At 40.5% G+C, this 19,562-nt stretch overlaps 1 protein-coding gene across 1 annotated transcript; it reads left to right on the forward strand.

The window, feature by feature from the left end:
* The first annotated feature begins 4,593 nt into the window (after positions 1-4,593).
* HHLA1 (HHLA1 neighbor of OC90) lies at positions 4,594-18,234 on the forward strand. The gene is made up of 13 exons (XM_087734870.1): positions 4,594-4,630; positions 5,078-5,161; positions 5,254-5,337; positions 6,696-6,779; positions 7,341-7,397; positions 7,506-7,592; positions 8,399-8,491; positions 9,646-9,843; positions 10,388-10,459; positions 10,697-10,768; positions 17,390-17,546; positions 17,890-17,972; positions 18,191-18,234. Exons 1-13 carry the CDS (start codon positions 4,609-4,611, stop codon positions 18,232-18,234), a joined length of 1,137 nt encoding a protein of 378 aa, XP_087590996.1. The 5' UTR covers positions 4,594-4,608.
* Positions 18,235-19,562: the final 1,328 nt, after the last annotated feature.

The raw sequence follows: 19,562 nt of genomic DNA on the forward strand, positions 1-19,562 counted from the left end.
TAATTGACTAGGTGCACCAGCCACTATAGCCTTCCTGCTCCAAAACATGTAGTTACAAATCTCCCCTTGACATGATCGTCCCATTCCACGACTTCAGCGGAGCCTGATCTCCACAACAGTCACCTCCCCACACCTTTGCAAAGCACCAGTTCTTCATATTCAACACCACTGAGGAGTATCTCTCACTAATTCCTCTCCGTTACATACAGTCAAACCAAAGAGGAAAAAAAATTGAGCAGAATCCGGAGGCATGGATTACTTTTATACCTACCTCTGTGCAGATTACATCACCACTGCTTCCACCACATCAGCATGTTAACAGGCTTGAGCTACCATGCTACAGTCTCCACTAACTACGGAGTCCACAGATCCACAGAAAAAGCTGTTACAACTCCCGGTAAGCTTCGTAATACCGGACAGTGGAAGCAGGGATAGCCTTGCCTGGGTGTCAGGCCCTGTGATTCTCATGCCAGCAATATATTCATGGTCTGTACTCTATCTGTTGGTCAGATCCCAAATATTGTTGCAAGGAGAGCCAAGCTTAGGATTTTTGATGCTAGGTGGTCCACAGGACACTGGACACTGTCCATGCATAATTAGTCCAGCTCACAGAAAGGTGATGGAGTAAGAAGTCTGGGGAGCGAGATTTGGCCATGGCTTTCTCTCTGCCTCAGCCCTGCTCTTCTGCACATGCTGTGCAGAAACCACGGATGAGTACAGGCTTGGGGTTGAGTAAAAAGGATTAGGCAGATGGACTGAATAGATAGAACGTACTGCCTAAAAAGCTTCTCAGAGCTTTGTTTGAATTAGCAGAGCTGGTACTTAAATGCTTTGTGACTCATCAGATGAGCAAACACAGATATTTCAAATACAGAAATGCTTGGTATCGTTTCATCATCCCAAGGAAGAGTCTCTTTAGAATTGCTAAGTACAAATTATCTATTTTCAGAATGTGTTAATTCTCTAGTGAATTAAAAATGAGAAAGATTTTAAACACGATGATAATAGTTTGTTAATCAAACAGTATTATCTTCAAGATAATGGTTTGCTGCACACTCGCAAGATTAGCTACTCCAGGAGGATATGAAAAAACATTTTTTGACTTTTTTTTGCTAATTTTCATAGGCTCCCTCATTTTCTGACAACTACAGAGCTTTTTGGCATGTTCCGATATTACAAAACCAGGGGGGAACATGTAAAGAAGCAAGGACTTGCCTTCTTTTTTTCTAACCACCTCTAATTAAATCTTTGAAACCTGGAAAGCGGCTCATTGTCTGAAAGGCAGAGCACTGTTAATCCCTCCCAAGCAACTAGGCAAGGCAGCACAGGACACAGCTTGGTGACAATAATTAACTATAGAAACACAAGACTAGGGATGACTGGGCAAGCAGCATTTCCGCAGAAAAGAAGCTCAGTTGATATCTGGTCTGAAATTGAACATAAGTAAATTTTATCTTGTTTCAACAGAAAGGGTTTAGGTGTCTGATGTGTCGGTGTCCTTTGGGCACAGGTCGTCCTGCCAGAGACGAGGATTGTGCAGATGACCTTATCAAGTCCCACCAAAGCCACAGTTAATCAGGACTCAAAAATCACAAGTTAAATACTAAACTCATGACACACACACATATGCAGAAAACCGATTGTATGCTTTCTGATTCTTTGCCATTTACACCACCAATCTTTTCTCTGCATCCCAGGGACCTAATATTTCTCTCATGGTCACACCATTCTGGGACAAGGGTTGAACAAAATCGCGCAGTACCACAAACTTTAGCACCATCAAAATAGTATTTCTTTCTCCTAGAGCAGCCCAAACTGCTGGAAGTCAGAGTCCACAATGCAGTGGTTCTGCTGGCATGTGCCAGTGAAGATAAGCCTGGGATTTCTGTGTATCTTTCTGGTTTGCAACACAGGTAAGGACAATGGTTTGGTGCTCCCCTGGCAATAACCCAAGTGTCGCTTTCCCAATTGCTCCCATAGCCCTAGTCCCACATCTGTGTCAGGCTTATTTCTTTCACCCTGCGTAGGCAAGGCCAATGGGCTGGAGCTCCAGGGCTGGTGCCATGCAGCAAGGCAGACCAGATGATGGCAAAGGTCTACGTTTCACTCTGATTCCATGAATCTGGAGTCAGAAGGGTTTATATGCAAGGAGAGAGAAGGGTTAGAAGAGCTCCTACCACCTAGATTATCAGTCCAAATTTAGCTCATACTAAGTGAGAGTTGTTAATACAGCTGACTAGCACTGTATGAGGAGTCACAATTTACAAGCCTTGTACCATGGATTTTCTATAGGGTATTTTTCCTTTATATATATATAAAGAGAGAAGGAGAAAGAGAAATGTATCCAGGGATTGTCTTCTGTACAAGGCATAGATTTTTGTATGAATAAGGACAAGCACTCAGGTTTCACCAATTTAGGTACAAACAGCCAGATCATGCAGTCACATCTCCTCTTTCTTCTGCTGCTTCCAGTCCTACAGATTTCCTCTTGCTGAAGAGGAAATTGAACCCAGGTTTCCTACTCCCTGGTGAGAGTTCTGCCATTAGGTTATAACATGGAGTGGGGCATTACCACCACTGAGGTAAGCCCTCCTCACCACCAGCTCCCAGGAGACGACTTCTCTCTGGGGAGCTTGGATGGACTGAGAAGCTGAAGCTTCAGCAGGATATGGGGGTTTAGCATTTGCTAGCACTGGCTCATTTGGGGAGCCTTATGGATTACTCTTTGGAGGCACTCAGCTCTCCACTGATGGGATAGGGATCTTAAGCACCAAACTGCTGCACTTCAACTTGTCCTATGACATCTAATTCACTGCTCTGCATTTTGCCCTTGCTGGTCACCAAGGGAATCCCAGGAAGCGAGTCCAATCCCCTGAGCCCAGCTCCACGTCATTCCTGCCACAACACAGCTCTTAAGAACAGTACTCAGTTGAATGACTGCTCTGAATAACAAACATGCACACAGCCTGTGAAGATTTGTTTAGATTTGGCCTTATTGTACTATGTACCTTGCAGTCAATGTTGTGTGCAAGCCTAGTGCAGACCTCTACAACACTTTACTAGTATTTTTTCTTTTGATTCTTGTGTTAAGGGGGCAAGCTCTGATATTTAATCTGTTTTCTTTCTTTAGCTGGCAGCTAAAGGAGCTGACAAGTCCTTTAGGACATCCTTATTCTTAGGCGCTTGATCAGCTGCTGCTGTAAATACTCGGTGGCCTGCTTTGCAGCGCTAATGTCCATTGATTTCTGAGCTGAAATGAATGCGAGCAGCAAAGGAACCCAGGCAGAGAGCTCAACAGAAAGTTGCCTGGTAGCTGAACAGGGAAAACTGTTTCTCAGTCTCTTTCTTCATTTCACAGCTTCATGCATAAGAAGAGAAAATAAGAAAGAGAAGCAAGTGGCAGTGCTGGCTACCGCAGGTAACAAGCAGCACATCAGGAGACACTGTGTGGGAGTGTTAATGGGAGTGGAAGGTATTGTGCTGGACACGGATGAGCCCTTCTGCAGTCTGTGAGCTCCAACCCACCACTGCTGCAAGGGCTCCTTACCCAACACAGGGCTTACCCAGACAGGTCCCTGGCCAATTTAACCTCCATCCTGCCAGCAATCTAAAATGTTTTTTGTTTTCTTTTTTCTTTCTCTCCTTCCCAGCTCTCCATTCCCTTTTGTTTTCCCTTTCCTCTCTTCTATGCTTTAGAGAAGCCCTGCTTCTAGCCCTGGGGTGCAGCTTGGTTTTGAAATGGTCAAAAATAATACTGATGTCATTGGAAAATTGTATTTCTCCCCAGAATTTGATTTTGTTCTCATCTCAGCTTTCTGTGCTTCTTTTTCCATCCTGCTCTGCTTTTTCTCTCTCTGTCACGCACACACAGACTTTTCTCCTCGCACACACACAGATACCTGACTGCTCTGCTTCTGCATGACTTTTTGGGAGGGAAGCAAAAGAACATCTTTGGAGATTTGGACTTGGGAAAAACAAATAGGCAACGTCAACAGGAAGAAAACACCTTAAAATAAAAAGTGTGATTCAGCTACAGTCAAATTATTCTGTCGTAGTGGCATAGCCATCAAGGTAGCTGAAAAAAAAAAAAACAAACCACCCTGCATTTTCATCCAGTTCTATGTAGCATTGGGAAAGGGGGAACATGTCCCAGGTACTTCCTCCTTCGTTTGTGAGCTGCAAAGAGAGAGCTGCTGCAATTTTGGCAGTAAATACACATTGCCCAGCACGAGGGGGCACCAAAACGTCAGGACCGGCTTCGGCTGCCTGGCAGCATGCTCAAGGGCATGCTCAAGGAACAGGCAACATAGAGCCCAGCCTAAATTTTGGCCTACCATTGCACTGCCCACTCTATCTTGTTATTTTCCAGACTCCTTTCTGCACTCCTCGCATCTTTATTTTCTCACTACAGGTTTTTCAGTGCATCCCGATACATAATCTGCTCATTTTGTTGTTCCCATTCTGGAAGCTTTTTGCCCTGTACAAGCAGGGGATTAATGGCCCTTAAATCCTCATGCAGCCAACTGCTCAGAGACCCCTTCTTTTTCAGAGCTGCCTGCGAAGTCGGTGGATCTGGCTGCAATTAACCTGACCGAGCTGGTGAATGGTATGCTGAACACAGCGCTCAGAGGTAACGTGTGACAAGGCCAGGCAGGTCACGCAGGCGGTGAATGAGATAAAGGACTAACGGTGTTAGCCAGAGCAGCCATAAATGCATGCCGTCTGCCTCCAGAATTGATTCTAGGAGCAAGCTACCCTTGCGCATTTATAACGCAGATAGCTGTCTGCCCCAAAGAATTTAGAAATTAGTGTGTGTTTATATATAGACAGAACATAATTACTTATGGGATACCTTTAGAAAGCACTTTATAATCCAGCGCAAGTTTGAATTAAAAAAAAAAAGAAGAAGCAATACAAATGGTCTTTCCCTCAGAGGAAACGAGAAAGAATTGAGTCTCAGGCAGCTGAATAGTATCAGCACCTCAGGAGTCTTCTAGAAATTAAATGAGCAGAGTCAAAACATGCTGTTCTCATAATTTGTTCCAACCGCTAATAGCATGGGCATGTGTTTCTACAGGTACCAAAAAACTCTTCTCTTTGCTGAGCATCACATCTTACAGCTCATTTGCCTTCCACAAAGTGTCAGTCACCATTTATAACAGTGAGTGTCTCGGTGCTTTGCTCCGTGCAGGAGTGTTTTCTCTCACACAGCCTGTGCATCAAGATACTGATTTTCCCCATCTCTCCTTACAGTTTCTAACGTGAAAAATGTTGACCCTGGCAAGTTCCCTATGAATTACTGCTACTGTTTGAACAATGTGACAAATGACTTGACAGGTGGGTACACAAGAGAGGTTGGCAATTGCGTGTGCTTAAGCTGAATTATTTCCTTTGGAGCTGAAAGCTGTAGCCTGAATTCTGCAGCCTTCATCCTTATGAGCAGCATCGCCATACTGAGGTCAACAGCCATTGCGACGAGTGGCTGCTCTGAACCTTGGGGGGGACTCGATGAACTCAGTCTCAGATGGCTGCACCCAGCCAGCCAGTCTGGGATGAAGCCATCAGTCAAGTGACCGGTGTGGTTTACCCAGCAGAAAGACCTCCCTTTCCTCCTCGGAGTACAAAGAGCAGCGCAGGCGAGACAACCCAGCAATGTACGTACATTACCTTAGCCACTTTCACTCTCCTGAGATAACCCACAGGAGATGAAGAAGGACTTCTCTGCACCAATAGACGCCGATAACTTCAATGAGCCCAAAAGGAGTGAAAAGCAAGGATTGACGTCTTCACAGAGCTGTTTCATGGAGTGTAAAATGCTGTTGGGACATACTTCACCTCTCATCCTCATTCACATTCCTGATCTCACAGTATTTAATATTCCAGGGTGCGTCTGCGCACCTAATTCTATGACCGGTTAATGTAAGAGATCAAGAATAGCTCAGCAGCTAGGGACTAGAACCCATAACCTCTAAGCTGCATGTGATGATCACACACGAGGCACAATGGCTTTCATGGCTTTTTCTGAACCCACACATCTCACAAGCCTTATTGCCTAATGACCCAGTCTGCCTTGGAGGATAATGGAGAAACTGCCCCAAATCCAGAATATCTTGGTGATTAGAGAATCCTCCCTAGTCTAAACCAAGTCCCCAACATAGAGCTTGTGTCTGTCAGTCCCTAAGTGAGAACACTGACCTGTTACTGCTACAACTTGTTATGAAATAGTTGTAACAACACCACCAGTAGCCATTTTTTGAGCTGACAACATCATCATCGATATGGTTGAAGTAGACCTCAGAGGAGACAATCAGATGCCTCTTGGAAGGTCCTACATGGCAGATAGACAGTGCAGGCAAGGCCTACAAGCATTGGTTCTCCTTCCTGTTTAAGCAGATGAAGTAGAGTGTTACTTTAGATTGTTTTCTTGAACTGATAAATTCCATTTAAGTTTACTTTTAGGAACATTGGTGCTATTCTGGATATCATCTTTGAAATATTCTTCTGTAGAGTATCCCAGTGGCTTCTTAAGTCCACTCCCATTCAGCAGAAACATTTTGAACTTTAAAATATTTTAAACATTGTCACATAGAAGCATACATGCAAAACATGATCACATATAAAAGTGATTTTTTGACGCAGCATAGATGATAGAATATGTGTTTTCAATCATAAACTTTCTCTATTTTATTGTCTAGATTTTACAGCTTTACTTGTTGATATTATTGGAAACTCCACCAGTTTTCTCACAGAAATTTTCAAATCCACTTCTATTCTCTCAGGTTTGCATTTCCTTTTAACATTTATCATTGTCTTATTTGTCTGATTTACTCCTGGCATGGAAACAACCATAGAAATGTGTATAAAAGCCCACTGGTCTTACTTAGCAGCATTTTTCTTGTAAAGCATGGACTACAGTTGTAAACAATGTCTCCTTAGAGGAACAAGATACATATACAATGTGTATACATAGAGATATACATATTTCTATGAGCAGCTATGTTTTGTTTGAAAGTTTGGTGAATTATTTTTAAATGCTGGTATTTGGGGGAATTATGATTCCCAAAGAATAATTATGGGCTATATTATCTGAAGAATTTTTTTTTTTACCATGTAAAGATGCTTGTAATTTAGAATTTTAATTAGATAGAGACATTTCCCCTGGCAATGTTAGCATTTGGATTTGGAGTTGGTTCCACGTTTTTGTCAAAAATCAGATCAGAAGGAAAATATTTGGCCAGTTGTAGTAGCCTCATACCGTTTGTGTTTGTGTTTTCAGCTGTTTAAGATAATATCATATAATGAAAACTGGTAACAATGATCTGGGTTTTTTTGCCTTTCAGTGCGTCAGAGCAATGATTCAGATTGTATCTACATCTGTGTGATGACAGGGCAGACAGGTAAATATTAAAACCATTCCACCCCAAGATATTGCCCTATTTACTCTTGATGATGACTTGTACTAGAAACAAGTGTTTCTTGATATTTGTAAGCATTTCTATTTGCAGGGAGAAATCCGTCTGACTTTTGGGAAATGCTGGAGAAGTCTCCTGTTATTAATTACACATTTTCTAGTAATACATCTTCTGACCTGGGTAAGTACATCCTGGGGAATAAAAGGAAACAGCAACAACAATGAAAACCACATCCAGGTAGCACTTGCAATGAATACTCCATCTTCATCATGTAAAAATATTTTTTAAAATATTATTTTACATTTTTATTATTACTTATGTATATTCATATTTATATATTCATAGATTTTTGTATATTTTATTATCATGCAAATAGAACAATATTTTATATTATTATAAGTGTAATATAATATTTATATTATAAATATATTTAAAATTTACAAACTTTGAAATTATTAGCTATGAGGTCTTCTAGTGGAGGGACAAACAAAACCTCCTAGGATGAGAGCTTTTACAGAATTCAGCACTGGACTGGGGAGGCTCCCTGATGCTGTTAATCTAAATGGGTATCATCTCCTTTAAATCTCAGCACAAATTATCTCCTACCTTTACATGAGTTACCTTCAGAAAGGAGTTGAATATATTCAGCCAGTGTGCTGCGTGGCTCCTCCACCCAAAACTGCTTTGCCAGGTTGAGCTGCACTTTCAATGCTCACCTCTCCTTGCTGCCCATGACTATTTCTCATTTTCAATGCTTGATTAAAACAGGCAGACAGTGAAATCAGCGGCAAGTTTACTTGTGCTGAAAGCTGTAGGATGTTCAGTCCTTTAAAAAAATAATGATCAAAGACACTTTGACAAAAATTACTTTTATTTAAAAGGACAACAGTTGTTTCTTTTGTACCAGAACCTGATTTCTTTCCTTTTTATCACAAAATATGTGATGGATGGTGAATGTACTAACCCTATCTTCTCCTACCTCAAAGATCTAGATTCAATTCTTTCAAGTTTCATGAAATTACAGGAAGACACGAAAAAACTGGTGGACCCATCAGCAGAACATGTGTGGACATTCAAAAGTGAGCAAATATTGTCAGACCTAAATTTATTCTGGTTAACGTCCTTGGTTAACGTCCTTGATTAACGTCTTGACAAGTGATCATGTATGTTTGCTGCGCAGCACTGTGATGCTGAACTATAATTACAAAGTAAGATAAAAGCTTGCCCTAAACAGCAGAAGATCAGGTCGGTAATGCACTGAACAGCTGGAGAATAGAAAAACTATTGTAAAAAGCCCTTTTTTTTTTTCCATTTTATTAAAAAAAGGTTTTTTAAGGAGGCAGAGAAGTAAAAAACAAAAGGTTGTTTTTTTTAAACTTAGAAAAAGATTGTTCAAACTGTTTCCTCTCCTTTCTTACTGTAAATTTTTCATTTTTTTCTCTATCTTTGACTTTATATGACATCCAGTTGTGAGTACCTGAACATTTCGTAAACTTCAGTGCATTTAGCTTTGCCACAAGGCTACAAGATAGAAAAATGCTAGTCTGCCTCATTTTGAAAGCGGAAAAGCAAATCTTCATACTTGTTTGCACATAGTAGCAGCAAAGAGAAATTCAGAATTTTACTTCATGCCTCCTCATCACTGCAGCTGCATGTCTACAACAAAATTTCTACATTTCCCTAGTCAGTCTGATGTCTTTTTATAAGCTCTTTTATTTTGCTCAACCGCATACCAACCTTTGTTATCTCTTCCAGCCTGAGTGTCACTCCTGCCACAAAATGTCATCAGTTCTCAAATTCCAATATCTGCCCTCCAGTACCTGCCTGCTTCCCTTCACATAGAGAAGAGCTTTCATGTCTTTCCTCTGTAGTGAAACAGTTTAGGAAATAAAAAATAATTTATGTGAAGGAAAAAAAAAAACACTTTGAAGGAACATTTCAGTTTCTTTTTTTTTTGTTTATGAAAACTTGCACATTAAAATGTTCTGAGTTAAAATTCAAACTTTATTGGCACTCCCCATGTTTTCCTGGAAAGAAAAAGAACAAACATAATTTTTTAAATTGAAAATGTGGTCACTCACGTGCCAGGGGAACACTCAAGGAGTAGATGGGATTTTCTGGATGTATTTTAGATGTTATTGTCCCCCAGAGTGTTATGCTTGCTGCTGCCGTGAGGCACCAGCATCCACCGCATGTTGCTGGTGCCCTCCCTCTGTCTCTCCTGCTTCTCCAGCTACCAGGTTCCCTCTTGCCCAGAAAGGGGAGGAAATCCCCGCCACGAGGTTCCCACCATGGCCAAAGACACTTGAAGCACAAGGATCAGGATTTCCATCACCACATGTGGATGCTTCCAGACCCCAAGGCACGGCTGGACCCCCTCCGACTGCTGGGGGGAGCTCGGCCGCATCGCCAGCCCTACAGCCCAGCCCCAGTGAGTACGATCAGGAGGACTGACAGCTGCTTTACCCCACTAGCGGTGGGGTTTGGCCAAAAGCTGAAACCACATCTCTGAGGTTGGGAGGCCCTTCAGGGAGACACACTCTGGGTCACTAGTGAGTAGATTTTTTTATTGTAGAAGTGCTAAAATCAGTCAGCGGGTCCATTTGTAGTTTCGTACCTGTTGGGGAAAAACTAAGCCTTGCTCCTCACAGACACCTCTGCCACCCAGGTGTTCCCTCACATTTTGCTCCAAATACGGTGAGCAGACTTATGAAAAAGCAAAGAGCTGCTCTTCTTGGTCTCCGCTAAACATACCTTCTTTAAATCTTACCTTTCCCTAGCCCATAGACTTCTCAAGATCTAGCAAAATACAGCTTTTGTCCTTCCTTTTTCATCTTGACATTTTTATATGCCACTGGAAGTACTGGGTGAGGGACTCTGGCTGTTGAGCTCTCTCATAAATAGCAGTTCTCAGTAGACAGATAAACAACAAATATCCTGAATGACACGAAGCATGTGTCTTTCTGTTCCCATAGCTGACGTGTATGCATTTTGGATGCAAACAGTGTCTCCTCAAGAAACCAGCAAACTCATGCAAACAGAGCCAGGTGAGATTGATCTGGAGTAATAATAAAGTGTGTCAGTTGGCACATTTATGAAATAGAAAATAATACATATAGAAATAGGTGACTGTGAATGTATTTCTACATCAAGGTCTATGTAAATGTTTATTAGTGATCCGTGACTTCAGCTTTTATTTTTCTGTTATTCATTCAATCAATGTTCCTTTATTTTTTTTTCCTGTTAAGATGTCAAGGCAACTTATATTCTTTTCCCTCCTTCAGATTTGCCTTCCTCAGTACTGTCAACGCCACCCCACAGGCCAGGTGTGACACTGAAACTTTACCCAGCTACCAGTAAGTAGGTGCACCGCATGCAGCAAAAATAGTAGGATGTTTGAAAGTAGACCGATATGCAACATACCTGTTTATTTTACCTGATATCTGATGTATGTAGAACACCCAGAATGTATAAGGGACTGCTACCACATTTGTTTGTGAATCATACACAATGACACATTCAACACAAAAATTATATTGTGGTGATAAAGTTAACTTATGTATTCCATGTGTCAATTTTAACATGAATTGGTTATTGGAGAATCTTAAAATTCATATATTCCAAAAGAAAATATCATACTTTAAATCTCCCTATTGGTACAAATAAAATGATTAATTCAGTCCATGCCATATGAAATCTCCAGAATTGCCCAGAATTAACAAAACTGCAAACTTCCTCCTTGGCTAAAGAAAGATCATTATCAACTAGAGTTTCAGGAAAGCTCAGCTCTTCCTTTTAAGCACCAAAAAAAGAGTTAGAAATTAAGAGTTAATATAAGATGATGTGCCACTCCACTTATAAGTATCATATACTCAGGTTAGCAATAAAATTATATTTACATGTAAGTATTTAGTAAAAGATGACATGATTTGAAAAACTGGACCTGATTCAATGACAAGAGGGGAGTCTGGACTCTGGGAGAAACCAGCATCTACTTTGGATGCTGAGCATGTGTGTGTCTGAGTCCAGGCTCAGCCTCCCAAATTTGCAAAGCCAGAGCAGAGCTCAGGAGTACAATGGGAATAAATCTTGGCTGCAAATCCCAGTCTTGGGGACTGAAGATGACTAGTTCAGCTCTAGGTGCCAGCATCCCGGACACCTAAAACTAGGTAAAACACATCCCATCCTGTAGACATCTTTAGTACCCTTGGGATCCTTCCATTCCCAGTCTGGTGTCCTTGCTCGGAGTGGCCACACTGGAAACCAAGCCACTAGGCCAGCTGAGCAGTGGGCAAGGTACAGCTGAAGTTGCATATACGTCACAGTTGCTGATCAGACACTCCCCATTAACCTGGTATTTAAGGGCGTAAATATGAGGGATATATTGGTGTATACGTTCCGGCATTGATACTAATACGGAAAGCACATCAGTATTGTTAAGATTTCGTATTGCTGTTGTATTTGGAGGGAAAGTCCAGACTGCCTGTTCTGGGATTCTGACAAAATCTATGTGCCCATAGTCCAGGCTTTGATTGTGATTATCTGCTATTCAGTGCAGCATAATCTTTTTAGGGAGAAAAGAAAAATTTGGTAGCTACCACTGAGGTTGGTTGAAAACTCCTGTAGTGGGTGAAGCTGGGGCAATGCCTGTGCTCAGCTGAAGATGAGAAAGGAAAAAAATGGTCCCCACTTTTCCAGAATAAGCAGGTGGCTCAATTCCAAGTTTCCTGGCATTAGGACTACGTCCTGCCAGTTTGACTGCTTAGAGCTGTGAAGGAGCTATGAACTCATGGGATGCTCTGGGAAGAGGCTGTCCTTGGTCCACCTGCTGAAGCTGACTCTGCTGCTACCATAAATGAGTGGGAATACGAGACTTGCTGGGAGATGAGGCCTGCCGGAGGGAATTTTGGAAATCTGTCCATCAACTGCTTGTGTTTCTGTGTGGCGGCTGTCCAAGAGAAGCATAGATGCTGGGTAGTGCAAAGATAATAGATTGGTCTAAATTGCGGAAGCCTTAAGTATCATTTGGAATTGATATCATAGATAAAACCAAGGGAGTCCAAAGAACTAAAATGCCAGTCAAATAATACCTTTTTCAAAGATCTGTTTGGACGTCTAGGAAATAGAACAAAAAAATTTGATAATATGAGCAAATAAATGCCTGCAAATTCTGAAGGATGGTAGGTGAGGAGAGCAAAGAGAAATGCTGATTATACGGTTTGTGATGGATTAGTAGGAAACTGCACCATTCTGGTATTGTCAAAGGAAATAGTGGGTCTTTGATATGGATTCCTAATAAATCTAACTAAGAGAAAACTGCTGCTGATAGTTAGCCTGTCAAAACAGGAGAGGCAGAGTGAAAAACTGAGCATCACCAGCAGGTTTTTTCATGAAGGGCATCTGCAGCCTTGTGGTCTTTCTCTGCTAGTGGAGCTAACCCAGAGAATCGGGGATGCAGCCAGCTCCCTGGCTCCATGCAGGCAACCCTCAGGTTTCATTTTGGGATTACTTGGGGGCTTAAAATCCAAGTTCTGGTCTGGATTCCCTGCTAATCTCACCATTTCTAATGATATTTTGAATACTGACTTCTCTGATCTCATTGCTGAATTCCAACACAACTTTAATTATCTGTAAAGGTTTTTTTGAGGGGGGGAGTAAACATATTTGAGTCAGAGAGAGAGGTTCTTTCACAAATCTTCAATTTTTCTGCCACTGGGAATAATCACATAGTAGGTGAGCAGTAGTATCTTACAGTTTTGGTGTCGTTTGCTTTTTCCCTTTGTTTTGCTGCTGTTGCCTATTGCAGAAATCCAAGATCAGGATCCTGTGCTGTTACTTTTTGTAGCTTTTGCTGATTCTGATCATGCTTTTCATAGTTCCCAGTCCTGTTCTGGTTGGCTGAGTTTATCAGCATATGTTGGGTTGCTTGTCTTCTTTTATTTTTCTTTTTTAATTTTTTTTTTTACTCATACTATTAGAAAAGAAAGCATATGAGAGCATACCACTCAGTGGGGCATCTGTTTTCAGAAGTAGATAATGTTATCAGAGTTAAAAATCCTGACCATGAAAAACAGTTTGACAACAGCATCAAATGATTGTACAAGCACAAGTCCTGCAGAAAGGCAGTGTCAGGGAAGAGGGGGAGGAAGCTATTGCCTGGGAGGTCTGAGAACACTGCAGTAAAAAAACTATCTACTGAGACCTGTTTCCAAGGAGAAGACTCACCAGTGCTGAGCCAAGGAGAAGTTCTTGATGTAAGGGGCTTTTCAAACCATGGAGATAGGAAGCCAGATATCCTTTTTTGATCTTTCTCTCATTTTACTTCTCCTTAAAGAGCTCAAAATACCAGAGTCCTCCGCTTACCCACCATGACATACATTGGTTGCATGAAGTAAATGAGCCAATGTCATATCACGTGAATATAGTTTGACTTCTTGACACTCTTGATGGTGTGAAGAGAAGAATTTAAGATGAACTAGGTCATCTTATTTTGATTAGGAGCAGAGGAATATGCTATGATAAATCTCATCCATAAAAAATTCTGCACATAACCAAAGTTCTCTGCATGTCTTCTTTGCTTTGGGTGAGTTTGACTCGAGGATTAAATAACAGCCAGCCAGCTGGAAATTGCTGGAGTGTGTGACTGGACTTCTGGTGTGCACAGTCCAGAGTTTGTTCATGTGCCAGTTGCTGTCTGGTGAGCAACACTATAGACCCTGGAGAACCTAGGTCTGGGAACCAGCCTGTTTTGAAAAGGCTGGAAAACATGGATTTCAGTGAGATCAGGGAATGGAGAGTCACTAAATGCCTCTCTATCAGAAACCATGATGACAGAGGCTGTCTACCTGCATATATCAATCATGCATTTGTAGAAATAAATTGAACAGTGGGATCGCAAAGCAATTAAGGGCATCCACAATGCTCTGAAGACTGAGATATTATTCCAAGAAGTCATTTCTTAAATCACAAAAGTGGATGCTAACTGATAAAACATGCAAGTGTGTATATTAGAGCATGCAGGGAGGGATATTTTAAGTCTGAATTATTCACATTAGCCATAACATTGCTCTTCACCATATGATGTGAGTATACTATCCAATCCAAATAAAATTAAATACAACATTAATTGAAAGAGAATTTCAGCATTAAATAAATATAGTATTATGTAAATGCAGCATTAATTTAAAATTAAGTGATTGTCAAAAATGAAAACCAAAGCAATTTGTTTAACTTTGAGCTTTTTTATTTGACTTCTTTTTCTCAGATACATGAATCCAAATTGAAATTGCAGTCACTCAATTTACATTTAGATAGAGCTGAACTTCTGCTGGCGAAACACATAGCTTGAGTAAAGCATTTAACACCTGTTAAGCAGGATAGCGAGTACCCACTTCGGTGGAGACTGAGATTCATTGGAGGATGGCCTTTAGCAAGTTTTAATTATTCACAGCAACTCTAACATTATTTTTCACAGACAACTTATATTAAAACCTCATTGCCTCATGCTCTGATGTTTGGTTATTTACATGAAGAGTGTTTATTAAAGCAAGAAATCATTAATTTTTAATTGCCACTGAGTGGAAAAAAGTCAAGGTGTGTCAAATGCTATTAAGTGGACAAAGCTTAATGACATTTATGCAAAGCTGATAAGATTAAGATGAAACGGGGCTCCCTCTTGCCCATCCCTGACTAATTACGTCTGATATTTGTGTAGCACCTTTGACACACAACCAGTTTTCAGAGGGGCCCGTGAGTTTGGGAGCTGAAAGTGTCTGCCCATTACTCCTCCGTGACTTCTGCTACCTTGGGCAAGAGCTGGCAGAAGAGAAATAGTTTCATAGAGATCTCTTTCAGGTTGGCAGAGCCTTTATTTTCCTCCTGCCCATGAATGCCATTTTATATTAAACTTCTTGTCAGCACTAGACGACTCAAGCTTATTTCAACAAAACTTCATTAGTCCAAATTTAAACTCCGTAACCTCTCCTATCACATAACATAAGACGGCCCAAAGCTATAAAGCATGTGAGGCATGTGAACCTGGAAATGCAATTACACTGTCTAAGGGGATTATACTCTGCAGGTAAGGCAGTTTACCTACACATGGCCAAAGCCTGCTGCTAGTTATACAAATGGAAAAACTAGTTGACAATCACACTGGAGCCACCTTCACTCTGCACATTCAGGCTCTTCCACCCCAATGGGTGCATGTGAGGGGGTCACCCGCATCATGCAAAATGTGCACAGCTTGGTCCCTGGTTATCTTTTCAGAGCCCCAGCATGGCATTTGCAGGGATGTCCCTTATTTTTCGGAGTGCTGGTGTAGGGGAGACATCCCTTTGGAAGGATTGCTGTGTACAGGGGACAACGCGACATGTGTGCATGCAGCTCCCCAGGGTCAGATGTGATGCCTTGCAGAGCAGGAGGCTTCACTGCAGCAGCCCAAAGTGTGCCCTCACACCCAGCGTCTCCTCTTCAGAGCATGGTTATTAAATATGCAAAGGAGAGGTGGTTACAGACCTATTTTAGCCATGCCCTGGTAGCCTTTTAGCACATTGTAAATATTGCTTTTTTTTTTTTTCCTAGCAAGTCCTTTGATTCTGACCCATCATAACACAACTGTTAGCTAAGGTGCAAGCTGATGTGTGGCAGGTAATGGTTTGGAGAAGACAAGACTATGTCAAATGTCAGGTTTTTCTCTTAATATGATGAAGAAAAGCCCCGAAAAACTGAAAACAGCTTAATTTTGCCTTACCTTTTCTCAATTTCCCCCATTTTCACCTTGCCTTCTTTTCTCTTTTCTATAACAGAAAGGGAGTCTGAAGGCAGATTGTATTTGACACTGGAAAACCACTTAGAAATTCAGGATTTTGTTATAAGCTGCCATCCCCTATTCTGTAGCATTGCTTTTTCTGCAGTCTGGCACAGCTGCATTTGCTGGCGGGATGAAATGTTTGGTGTGCAAATGTTTATCTCTTGATGCTGACTGCAGAAGATTCAATGAAGAGAGTAAACTAGATATTTTCCTTTTAGTTGGCTCAGGGGAGAGGAAGAGGGAGTCCATCCCCAGGTACACTATTTCCCTGCATTTTTCTGAAGTTAAAATAATATAATGGCGGTCACTTGAAGGAAAAAAACACTGATTAACCAGGTGGCTCCTGGCAAAAAAATAGTAAAATGGAGAAATTATTCCTGCCTTCCTCTCAGTGTAGGCAAAAATTGATCTTTTCTCCTCCAGTTACTTGTTAGTTTTTGTGAAACCTGTAGGAATGTATTTGTGCACAGGATCTTTACCTGTCCCTAAAAAGTGGGCTGAAATTAGCTGATTATTCAATTCACTAGAAGCAAGAAGGGGAAAACTGACAGACAGAGAAGTGGACAGAAAGAAAGCCATAACCTCTGCATAAATCATGTTTATTTTGTTGATGAGGCTAAAAAAATGTGATGGAGAGAGCAGTGAGAGTCTGTTTGTTTATTAGCTCAGTCATATTTAATCTAGGATTCAGATTTTAGAGGGTGGGTGTAGGGAAGCATGAGGAACTGGAAGTGACTTTTTCATTAAAGTAGCATATGCATGCAGAAAGTATCAAATATAAGGGTCAGTGCTGTTGTTTTTCTTGCTGTTTTGCACTGTGGAAAACTGAGGCTTCAGTGGCAACAGAACCTCCACCTAAACAGGTAAAATTACATCTTTAGAGTTGTTCCTTATATTTTTGATAAATAAAAGCAACGTGGTTTTAAGTAGCTAACCAGTAACGATAAATAATAATAAATTGAACAGAATATTTGTGCTTTCACTCAAGCAACTGCCAGGCTGTGTGTTGTTTTCCTTTCAATTATCTGCCTCACTCGGATTTGACTTTAAGATACCTACATGAGCTCATTAATCTGCATGATTCTCATAGATGCCCAGATAAGGCATTGCAAGAAATGTAATGGGACAAGTATTTGAACTAGTTCAGAGTTGTATTTTTTCCTAGGGTGTCCACAGGCGATCCTCAAAGAGTCCCGTGTGACCTCGCCTCCTGTCACTGTTATAGTGCAAAAGATCAATCCCTGTGTGATGGAGCTGTGTAGGTTTTTTCAGCTGTGCCTCTGTGTTGGTCAGAGAAGATATTCCAGAAAGGAAGCCATGAGGTAAAACCTGGCACTAGTTTCTCTCTCCCTCTCTGCTTAAATACGCCATCGGGCTTTTTTCAAATGACAATTTTCAATCACCAGTGCTTATTTTTGAGATTCTGTGGCTACTGGCTGAGACCCAAATGGGTCCCCAGTGCACTGATCAACACCTGATCTGGCTTCCAGTATTCAAACTAAGTGAATACAGCTCAGCTGAATTTTTCCAAATATCTAATGACGTCATTGAGGTCAGAATCCAGCTTTTTATTTCCATATTCAATATTAGCAGTATGATATGCATACAGCTGTGCTTATGAAAGATGACAAGCTACTGCTCTCCTAACTTTAACTATACCTTTAGGTACTGTGTTGAATACTATTCCTGGTTCTTGAAAAATGCAAGTTATGTCTGTGAAAGAGTCAAAAGACTTACTTACTCCCACAGTAAGTATATTTTCTCTTTATATCTCTACATACCTTATTATGAAGGTATAATAAAAAGTTTTAGATATGCATAGAGTATTTGCTGTCTTTCATCAGATAGCTATTTTATTTGATAACGATTTTCAAGGGATTAAAAAAAATTATTTAACCTTCATGTATGTTTTTAATATTTTCCTCATAAAACCTCTTCTGACAACCCTTTTCTTGTGTTCTTCCAGCATTAAAGCAAAAATGCCTTAAAAACATTTGTACGTCAGTCTAGAGCACTGAGGAATTTTACTGCAAATTGGAAGACTGGTGGCAGTTTTAGTTGGTCCTTTCATTTCTCAGTATAAAAATGAGGATGCAACATATTATTTGCAAATATTTGTAACAAGACAAGCTATTAACCAGATGTTAATCTAGAAATGTGTCTTCCTCCAAGGCATTGTAAAAATAATGTGTAAAAACAGATGTATTTTATACAAGTGATATAACTGCAATAAAATCATTGAAAGACTTTTAAAAATTGTATTTTATACAGGGTATTTGTATGGTTGACTAGTGAATGCAAATAGTTTATTCTAGCTTTATTTACAATTAAGATAAAGTTATCAAAATGAACAAACACAAAATAATTTAAAAGTAACCTGAAATACTGAAGACAAGAAGTTTTTTTTCCTGGTGTTAAACACATGGAGATTATCCATTATTCCAAATCAAGAGTCTCCCACTACTTCTGCAACTTATCTAGTGCAGACTTGGCCAAGGAAATGTTCACACCTCTTGTACTCTCACTCTGTGATATATTTGTGTGAGCTCACCAAGATTCACCTTCTTCCTTATATGCACCTCCGGTGAACTAAAAGCCAGTTCTAAAAAAGGAAAGAATGACCAAACAAATTGCACGATCCTATATTTTGCTACACTGCAGCGATATGATGCTACTATCAACCCAAAGTACATCATCAAGCCGTTCATATTTCAAAAAAAGATTATCTGCACTATAGCTGGTGCACATTGATGTTTCGCTGGTGAAATATATAATATAACATAACATAACATAACATAACATAACATAACATAACATAACATAACATAACATAACATAACATAATATAATATAATATAATATAATATAATACAATACAATACAATACAATACAATATAATACAATACAATACAATACAATACAATACAATATAAAGGCAAAGAGAAAGGTGGCACCACGATGGGGAGAGGTGGGATGCAGCAGCCCTCTTCCAAAATACATTGCACTCTTGTGCCCAATAGCATGATGGAAGCATTTCTGTCATATCAAAGAGCAGGATAGATTCGAGTAGTACCAGTTACAGTTGATATTGAAAGTTAGGCCTGTGGAAGAAATAGGAATGTCAATACAGTGAATGTATAAATCGGGAATATTAACATGGCCATGCTATTGCAATGCTGTGGAGATATCTCACTGCAGCACCTCTCCTTACCCAAGGCAGGACCAGTTCTGCTGTGAAGAGCAGGGTGAATTATACCTTTGTGCAACTGTTGCTTTTAAATCTCACAAAAACATCTTAAAGCCTGAAGACATGATTTTAAAAAAATAAATCTATACT

Source organism: Nipponia nippon, unplaced genomic scaffold (assembly GCF_047370975.1).
Source record: "Nipponia nippon isolate SJK-2023a ecotype South Korea unplaced genomic scaffold, ASM4737097v1 scaffold_1, whole genome shotgun sequence".
Classification (NCBI taxonomy): domain Eukaryota; kingdom Metazoa; phylum Chordata; class Aves; order Pelecaniformes; family Threskiornithidae; genus Nipponia; species Nipponia nippon.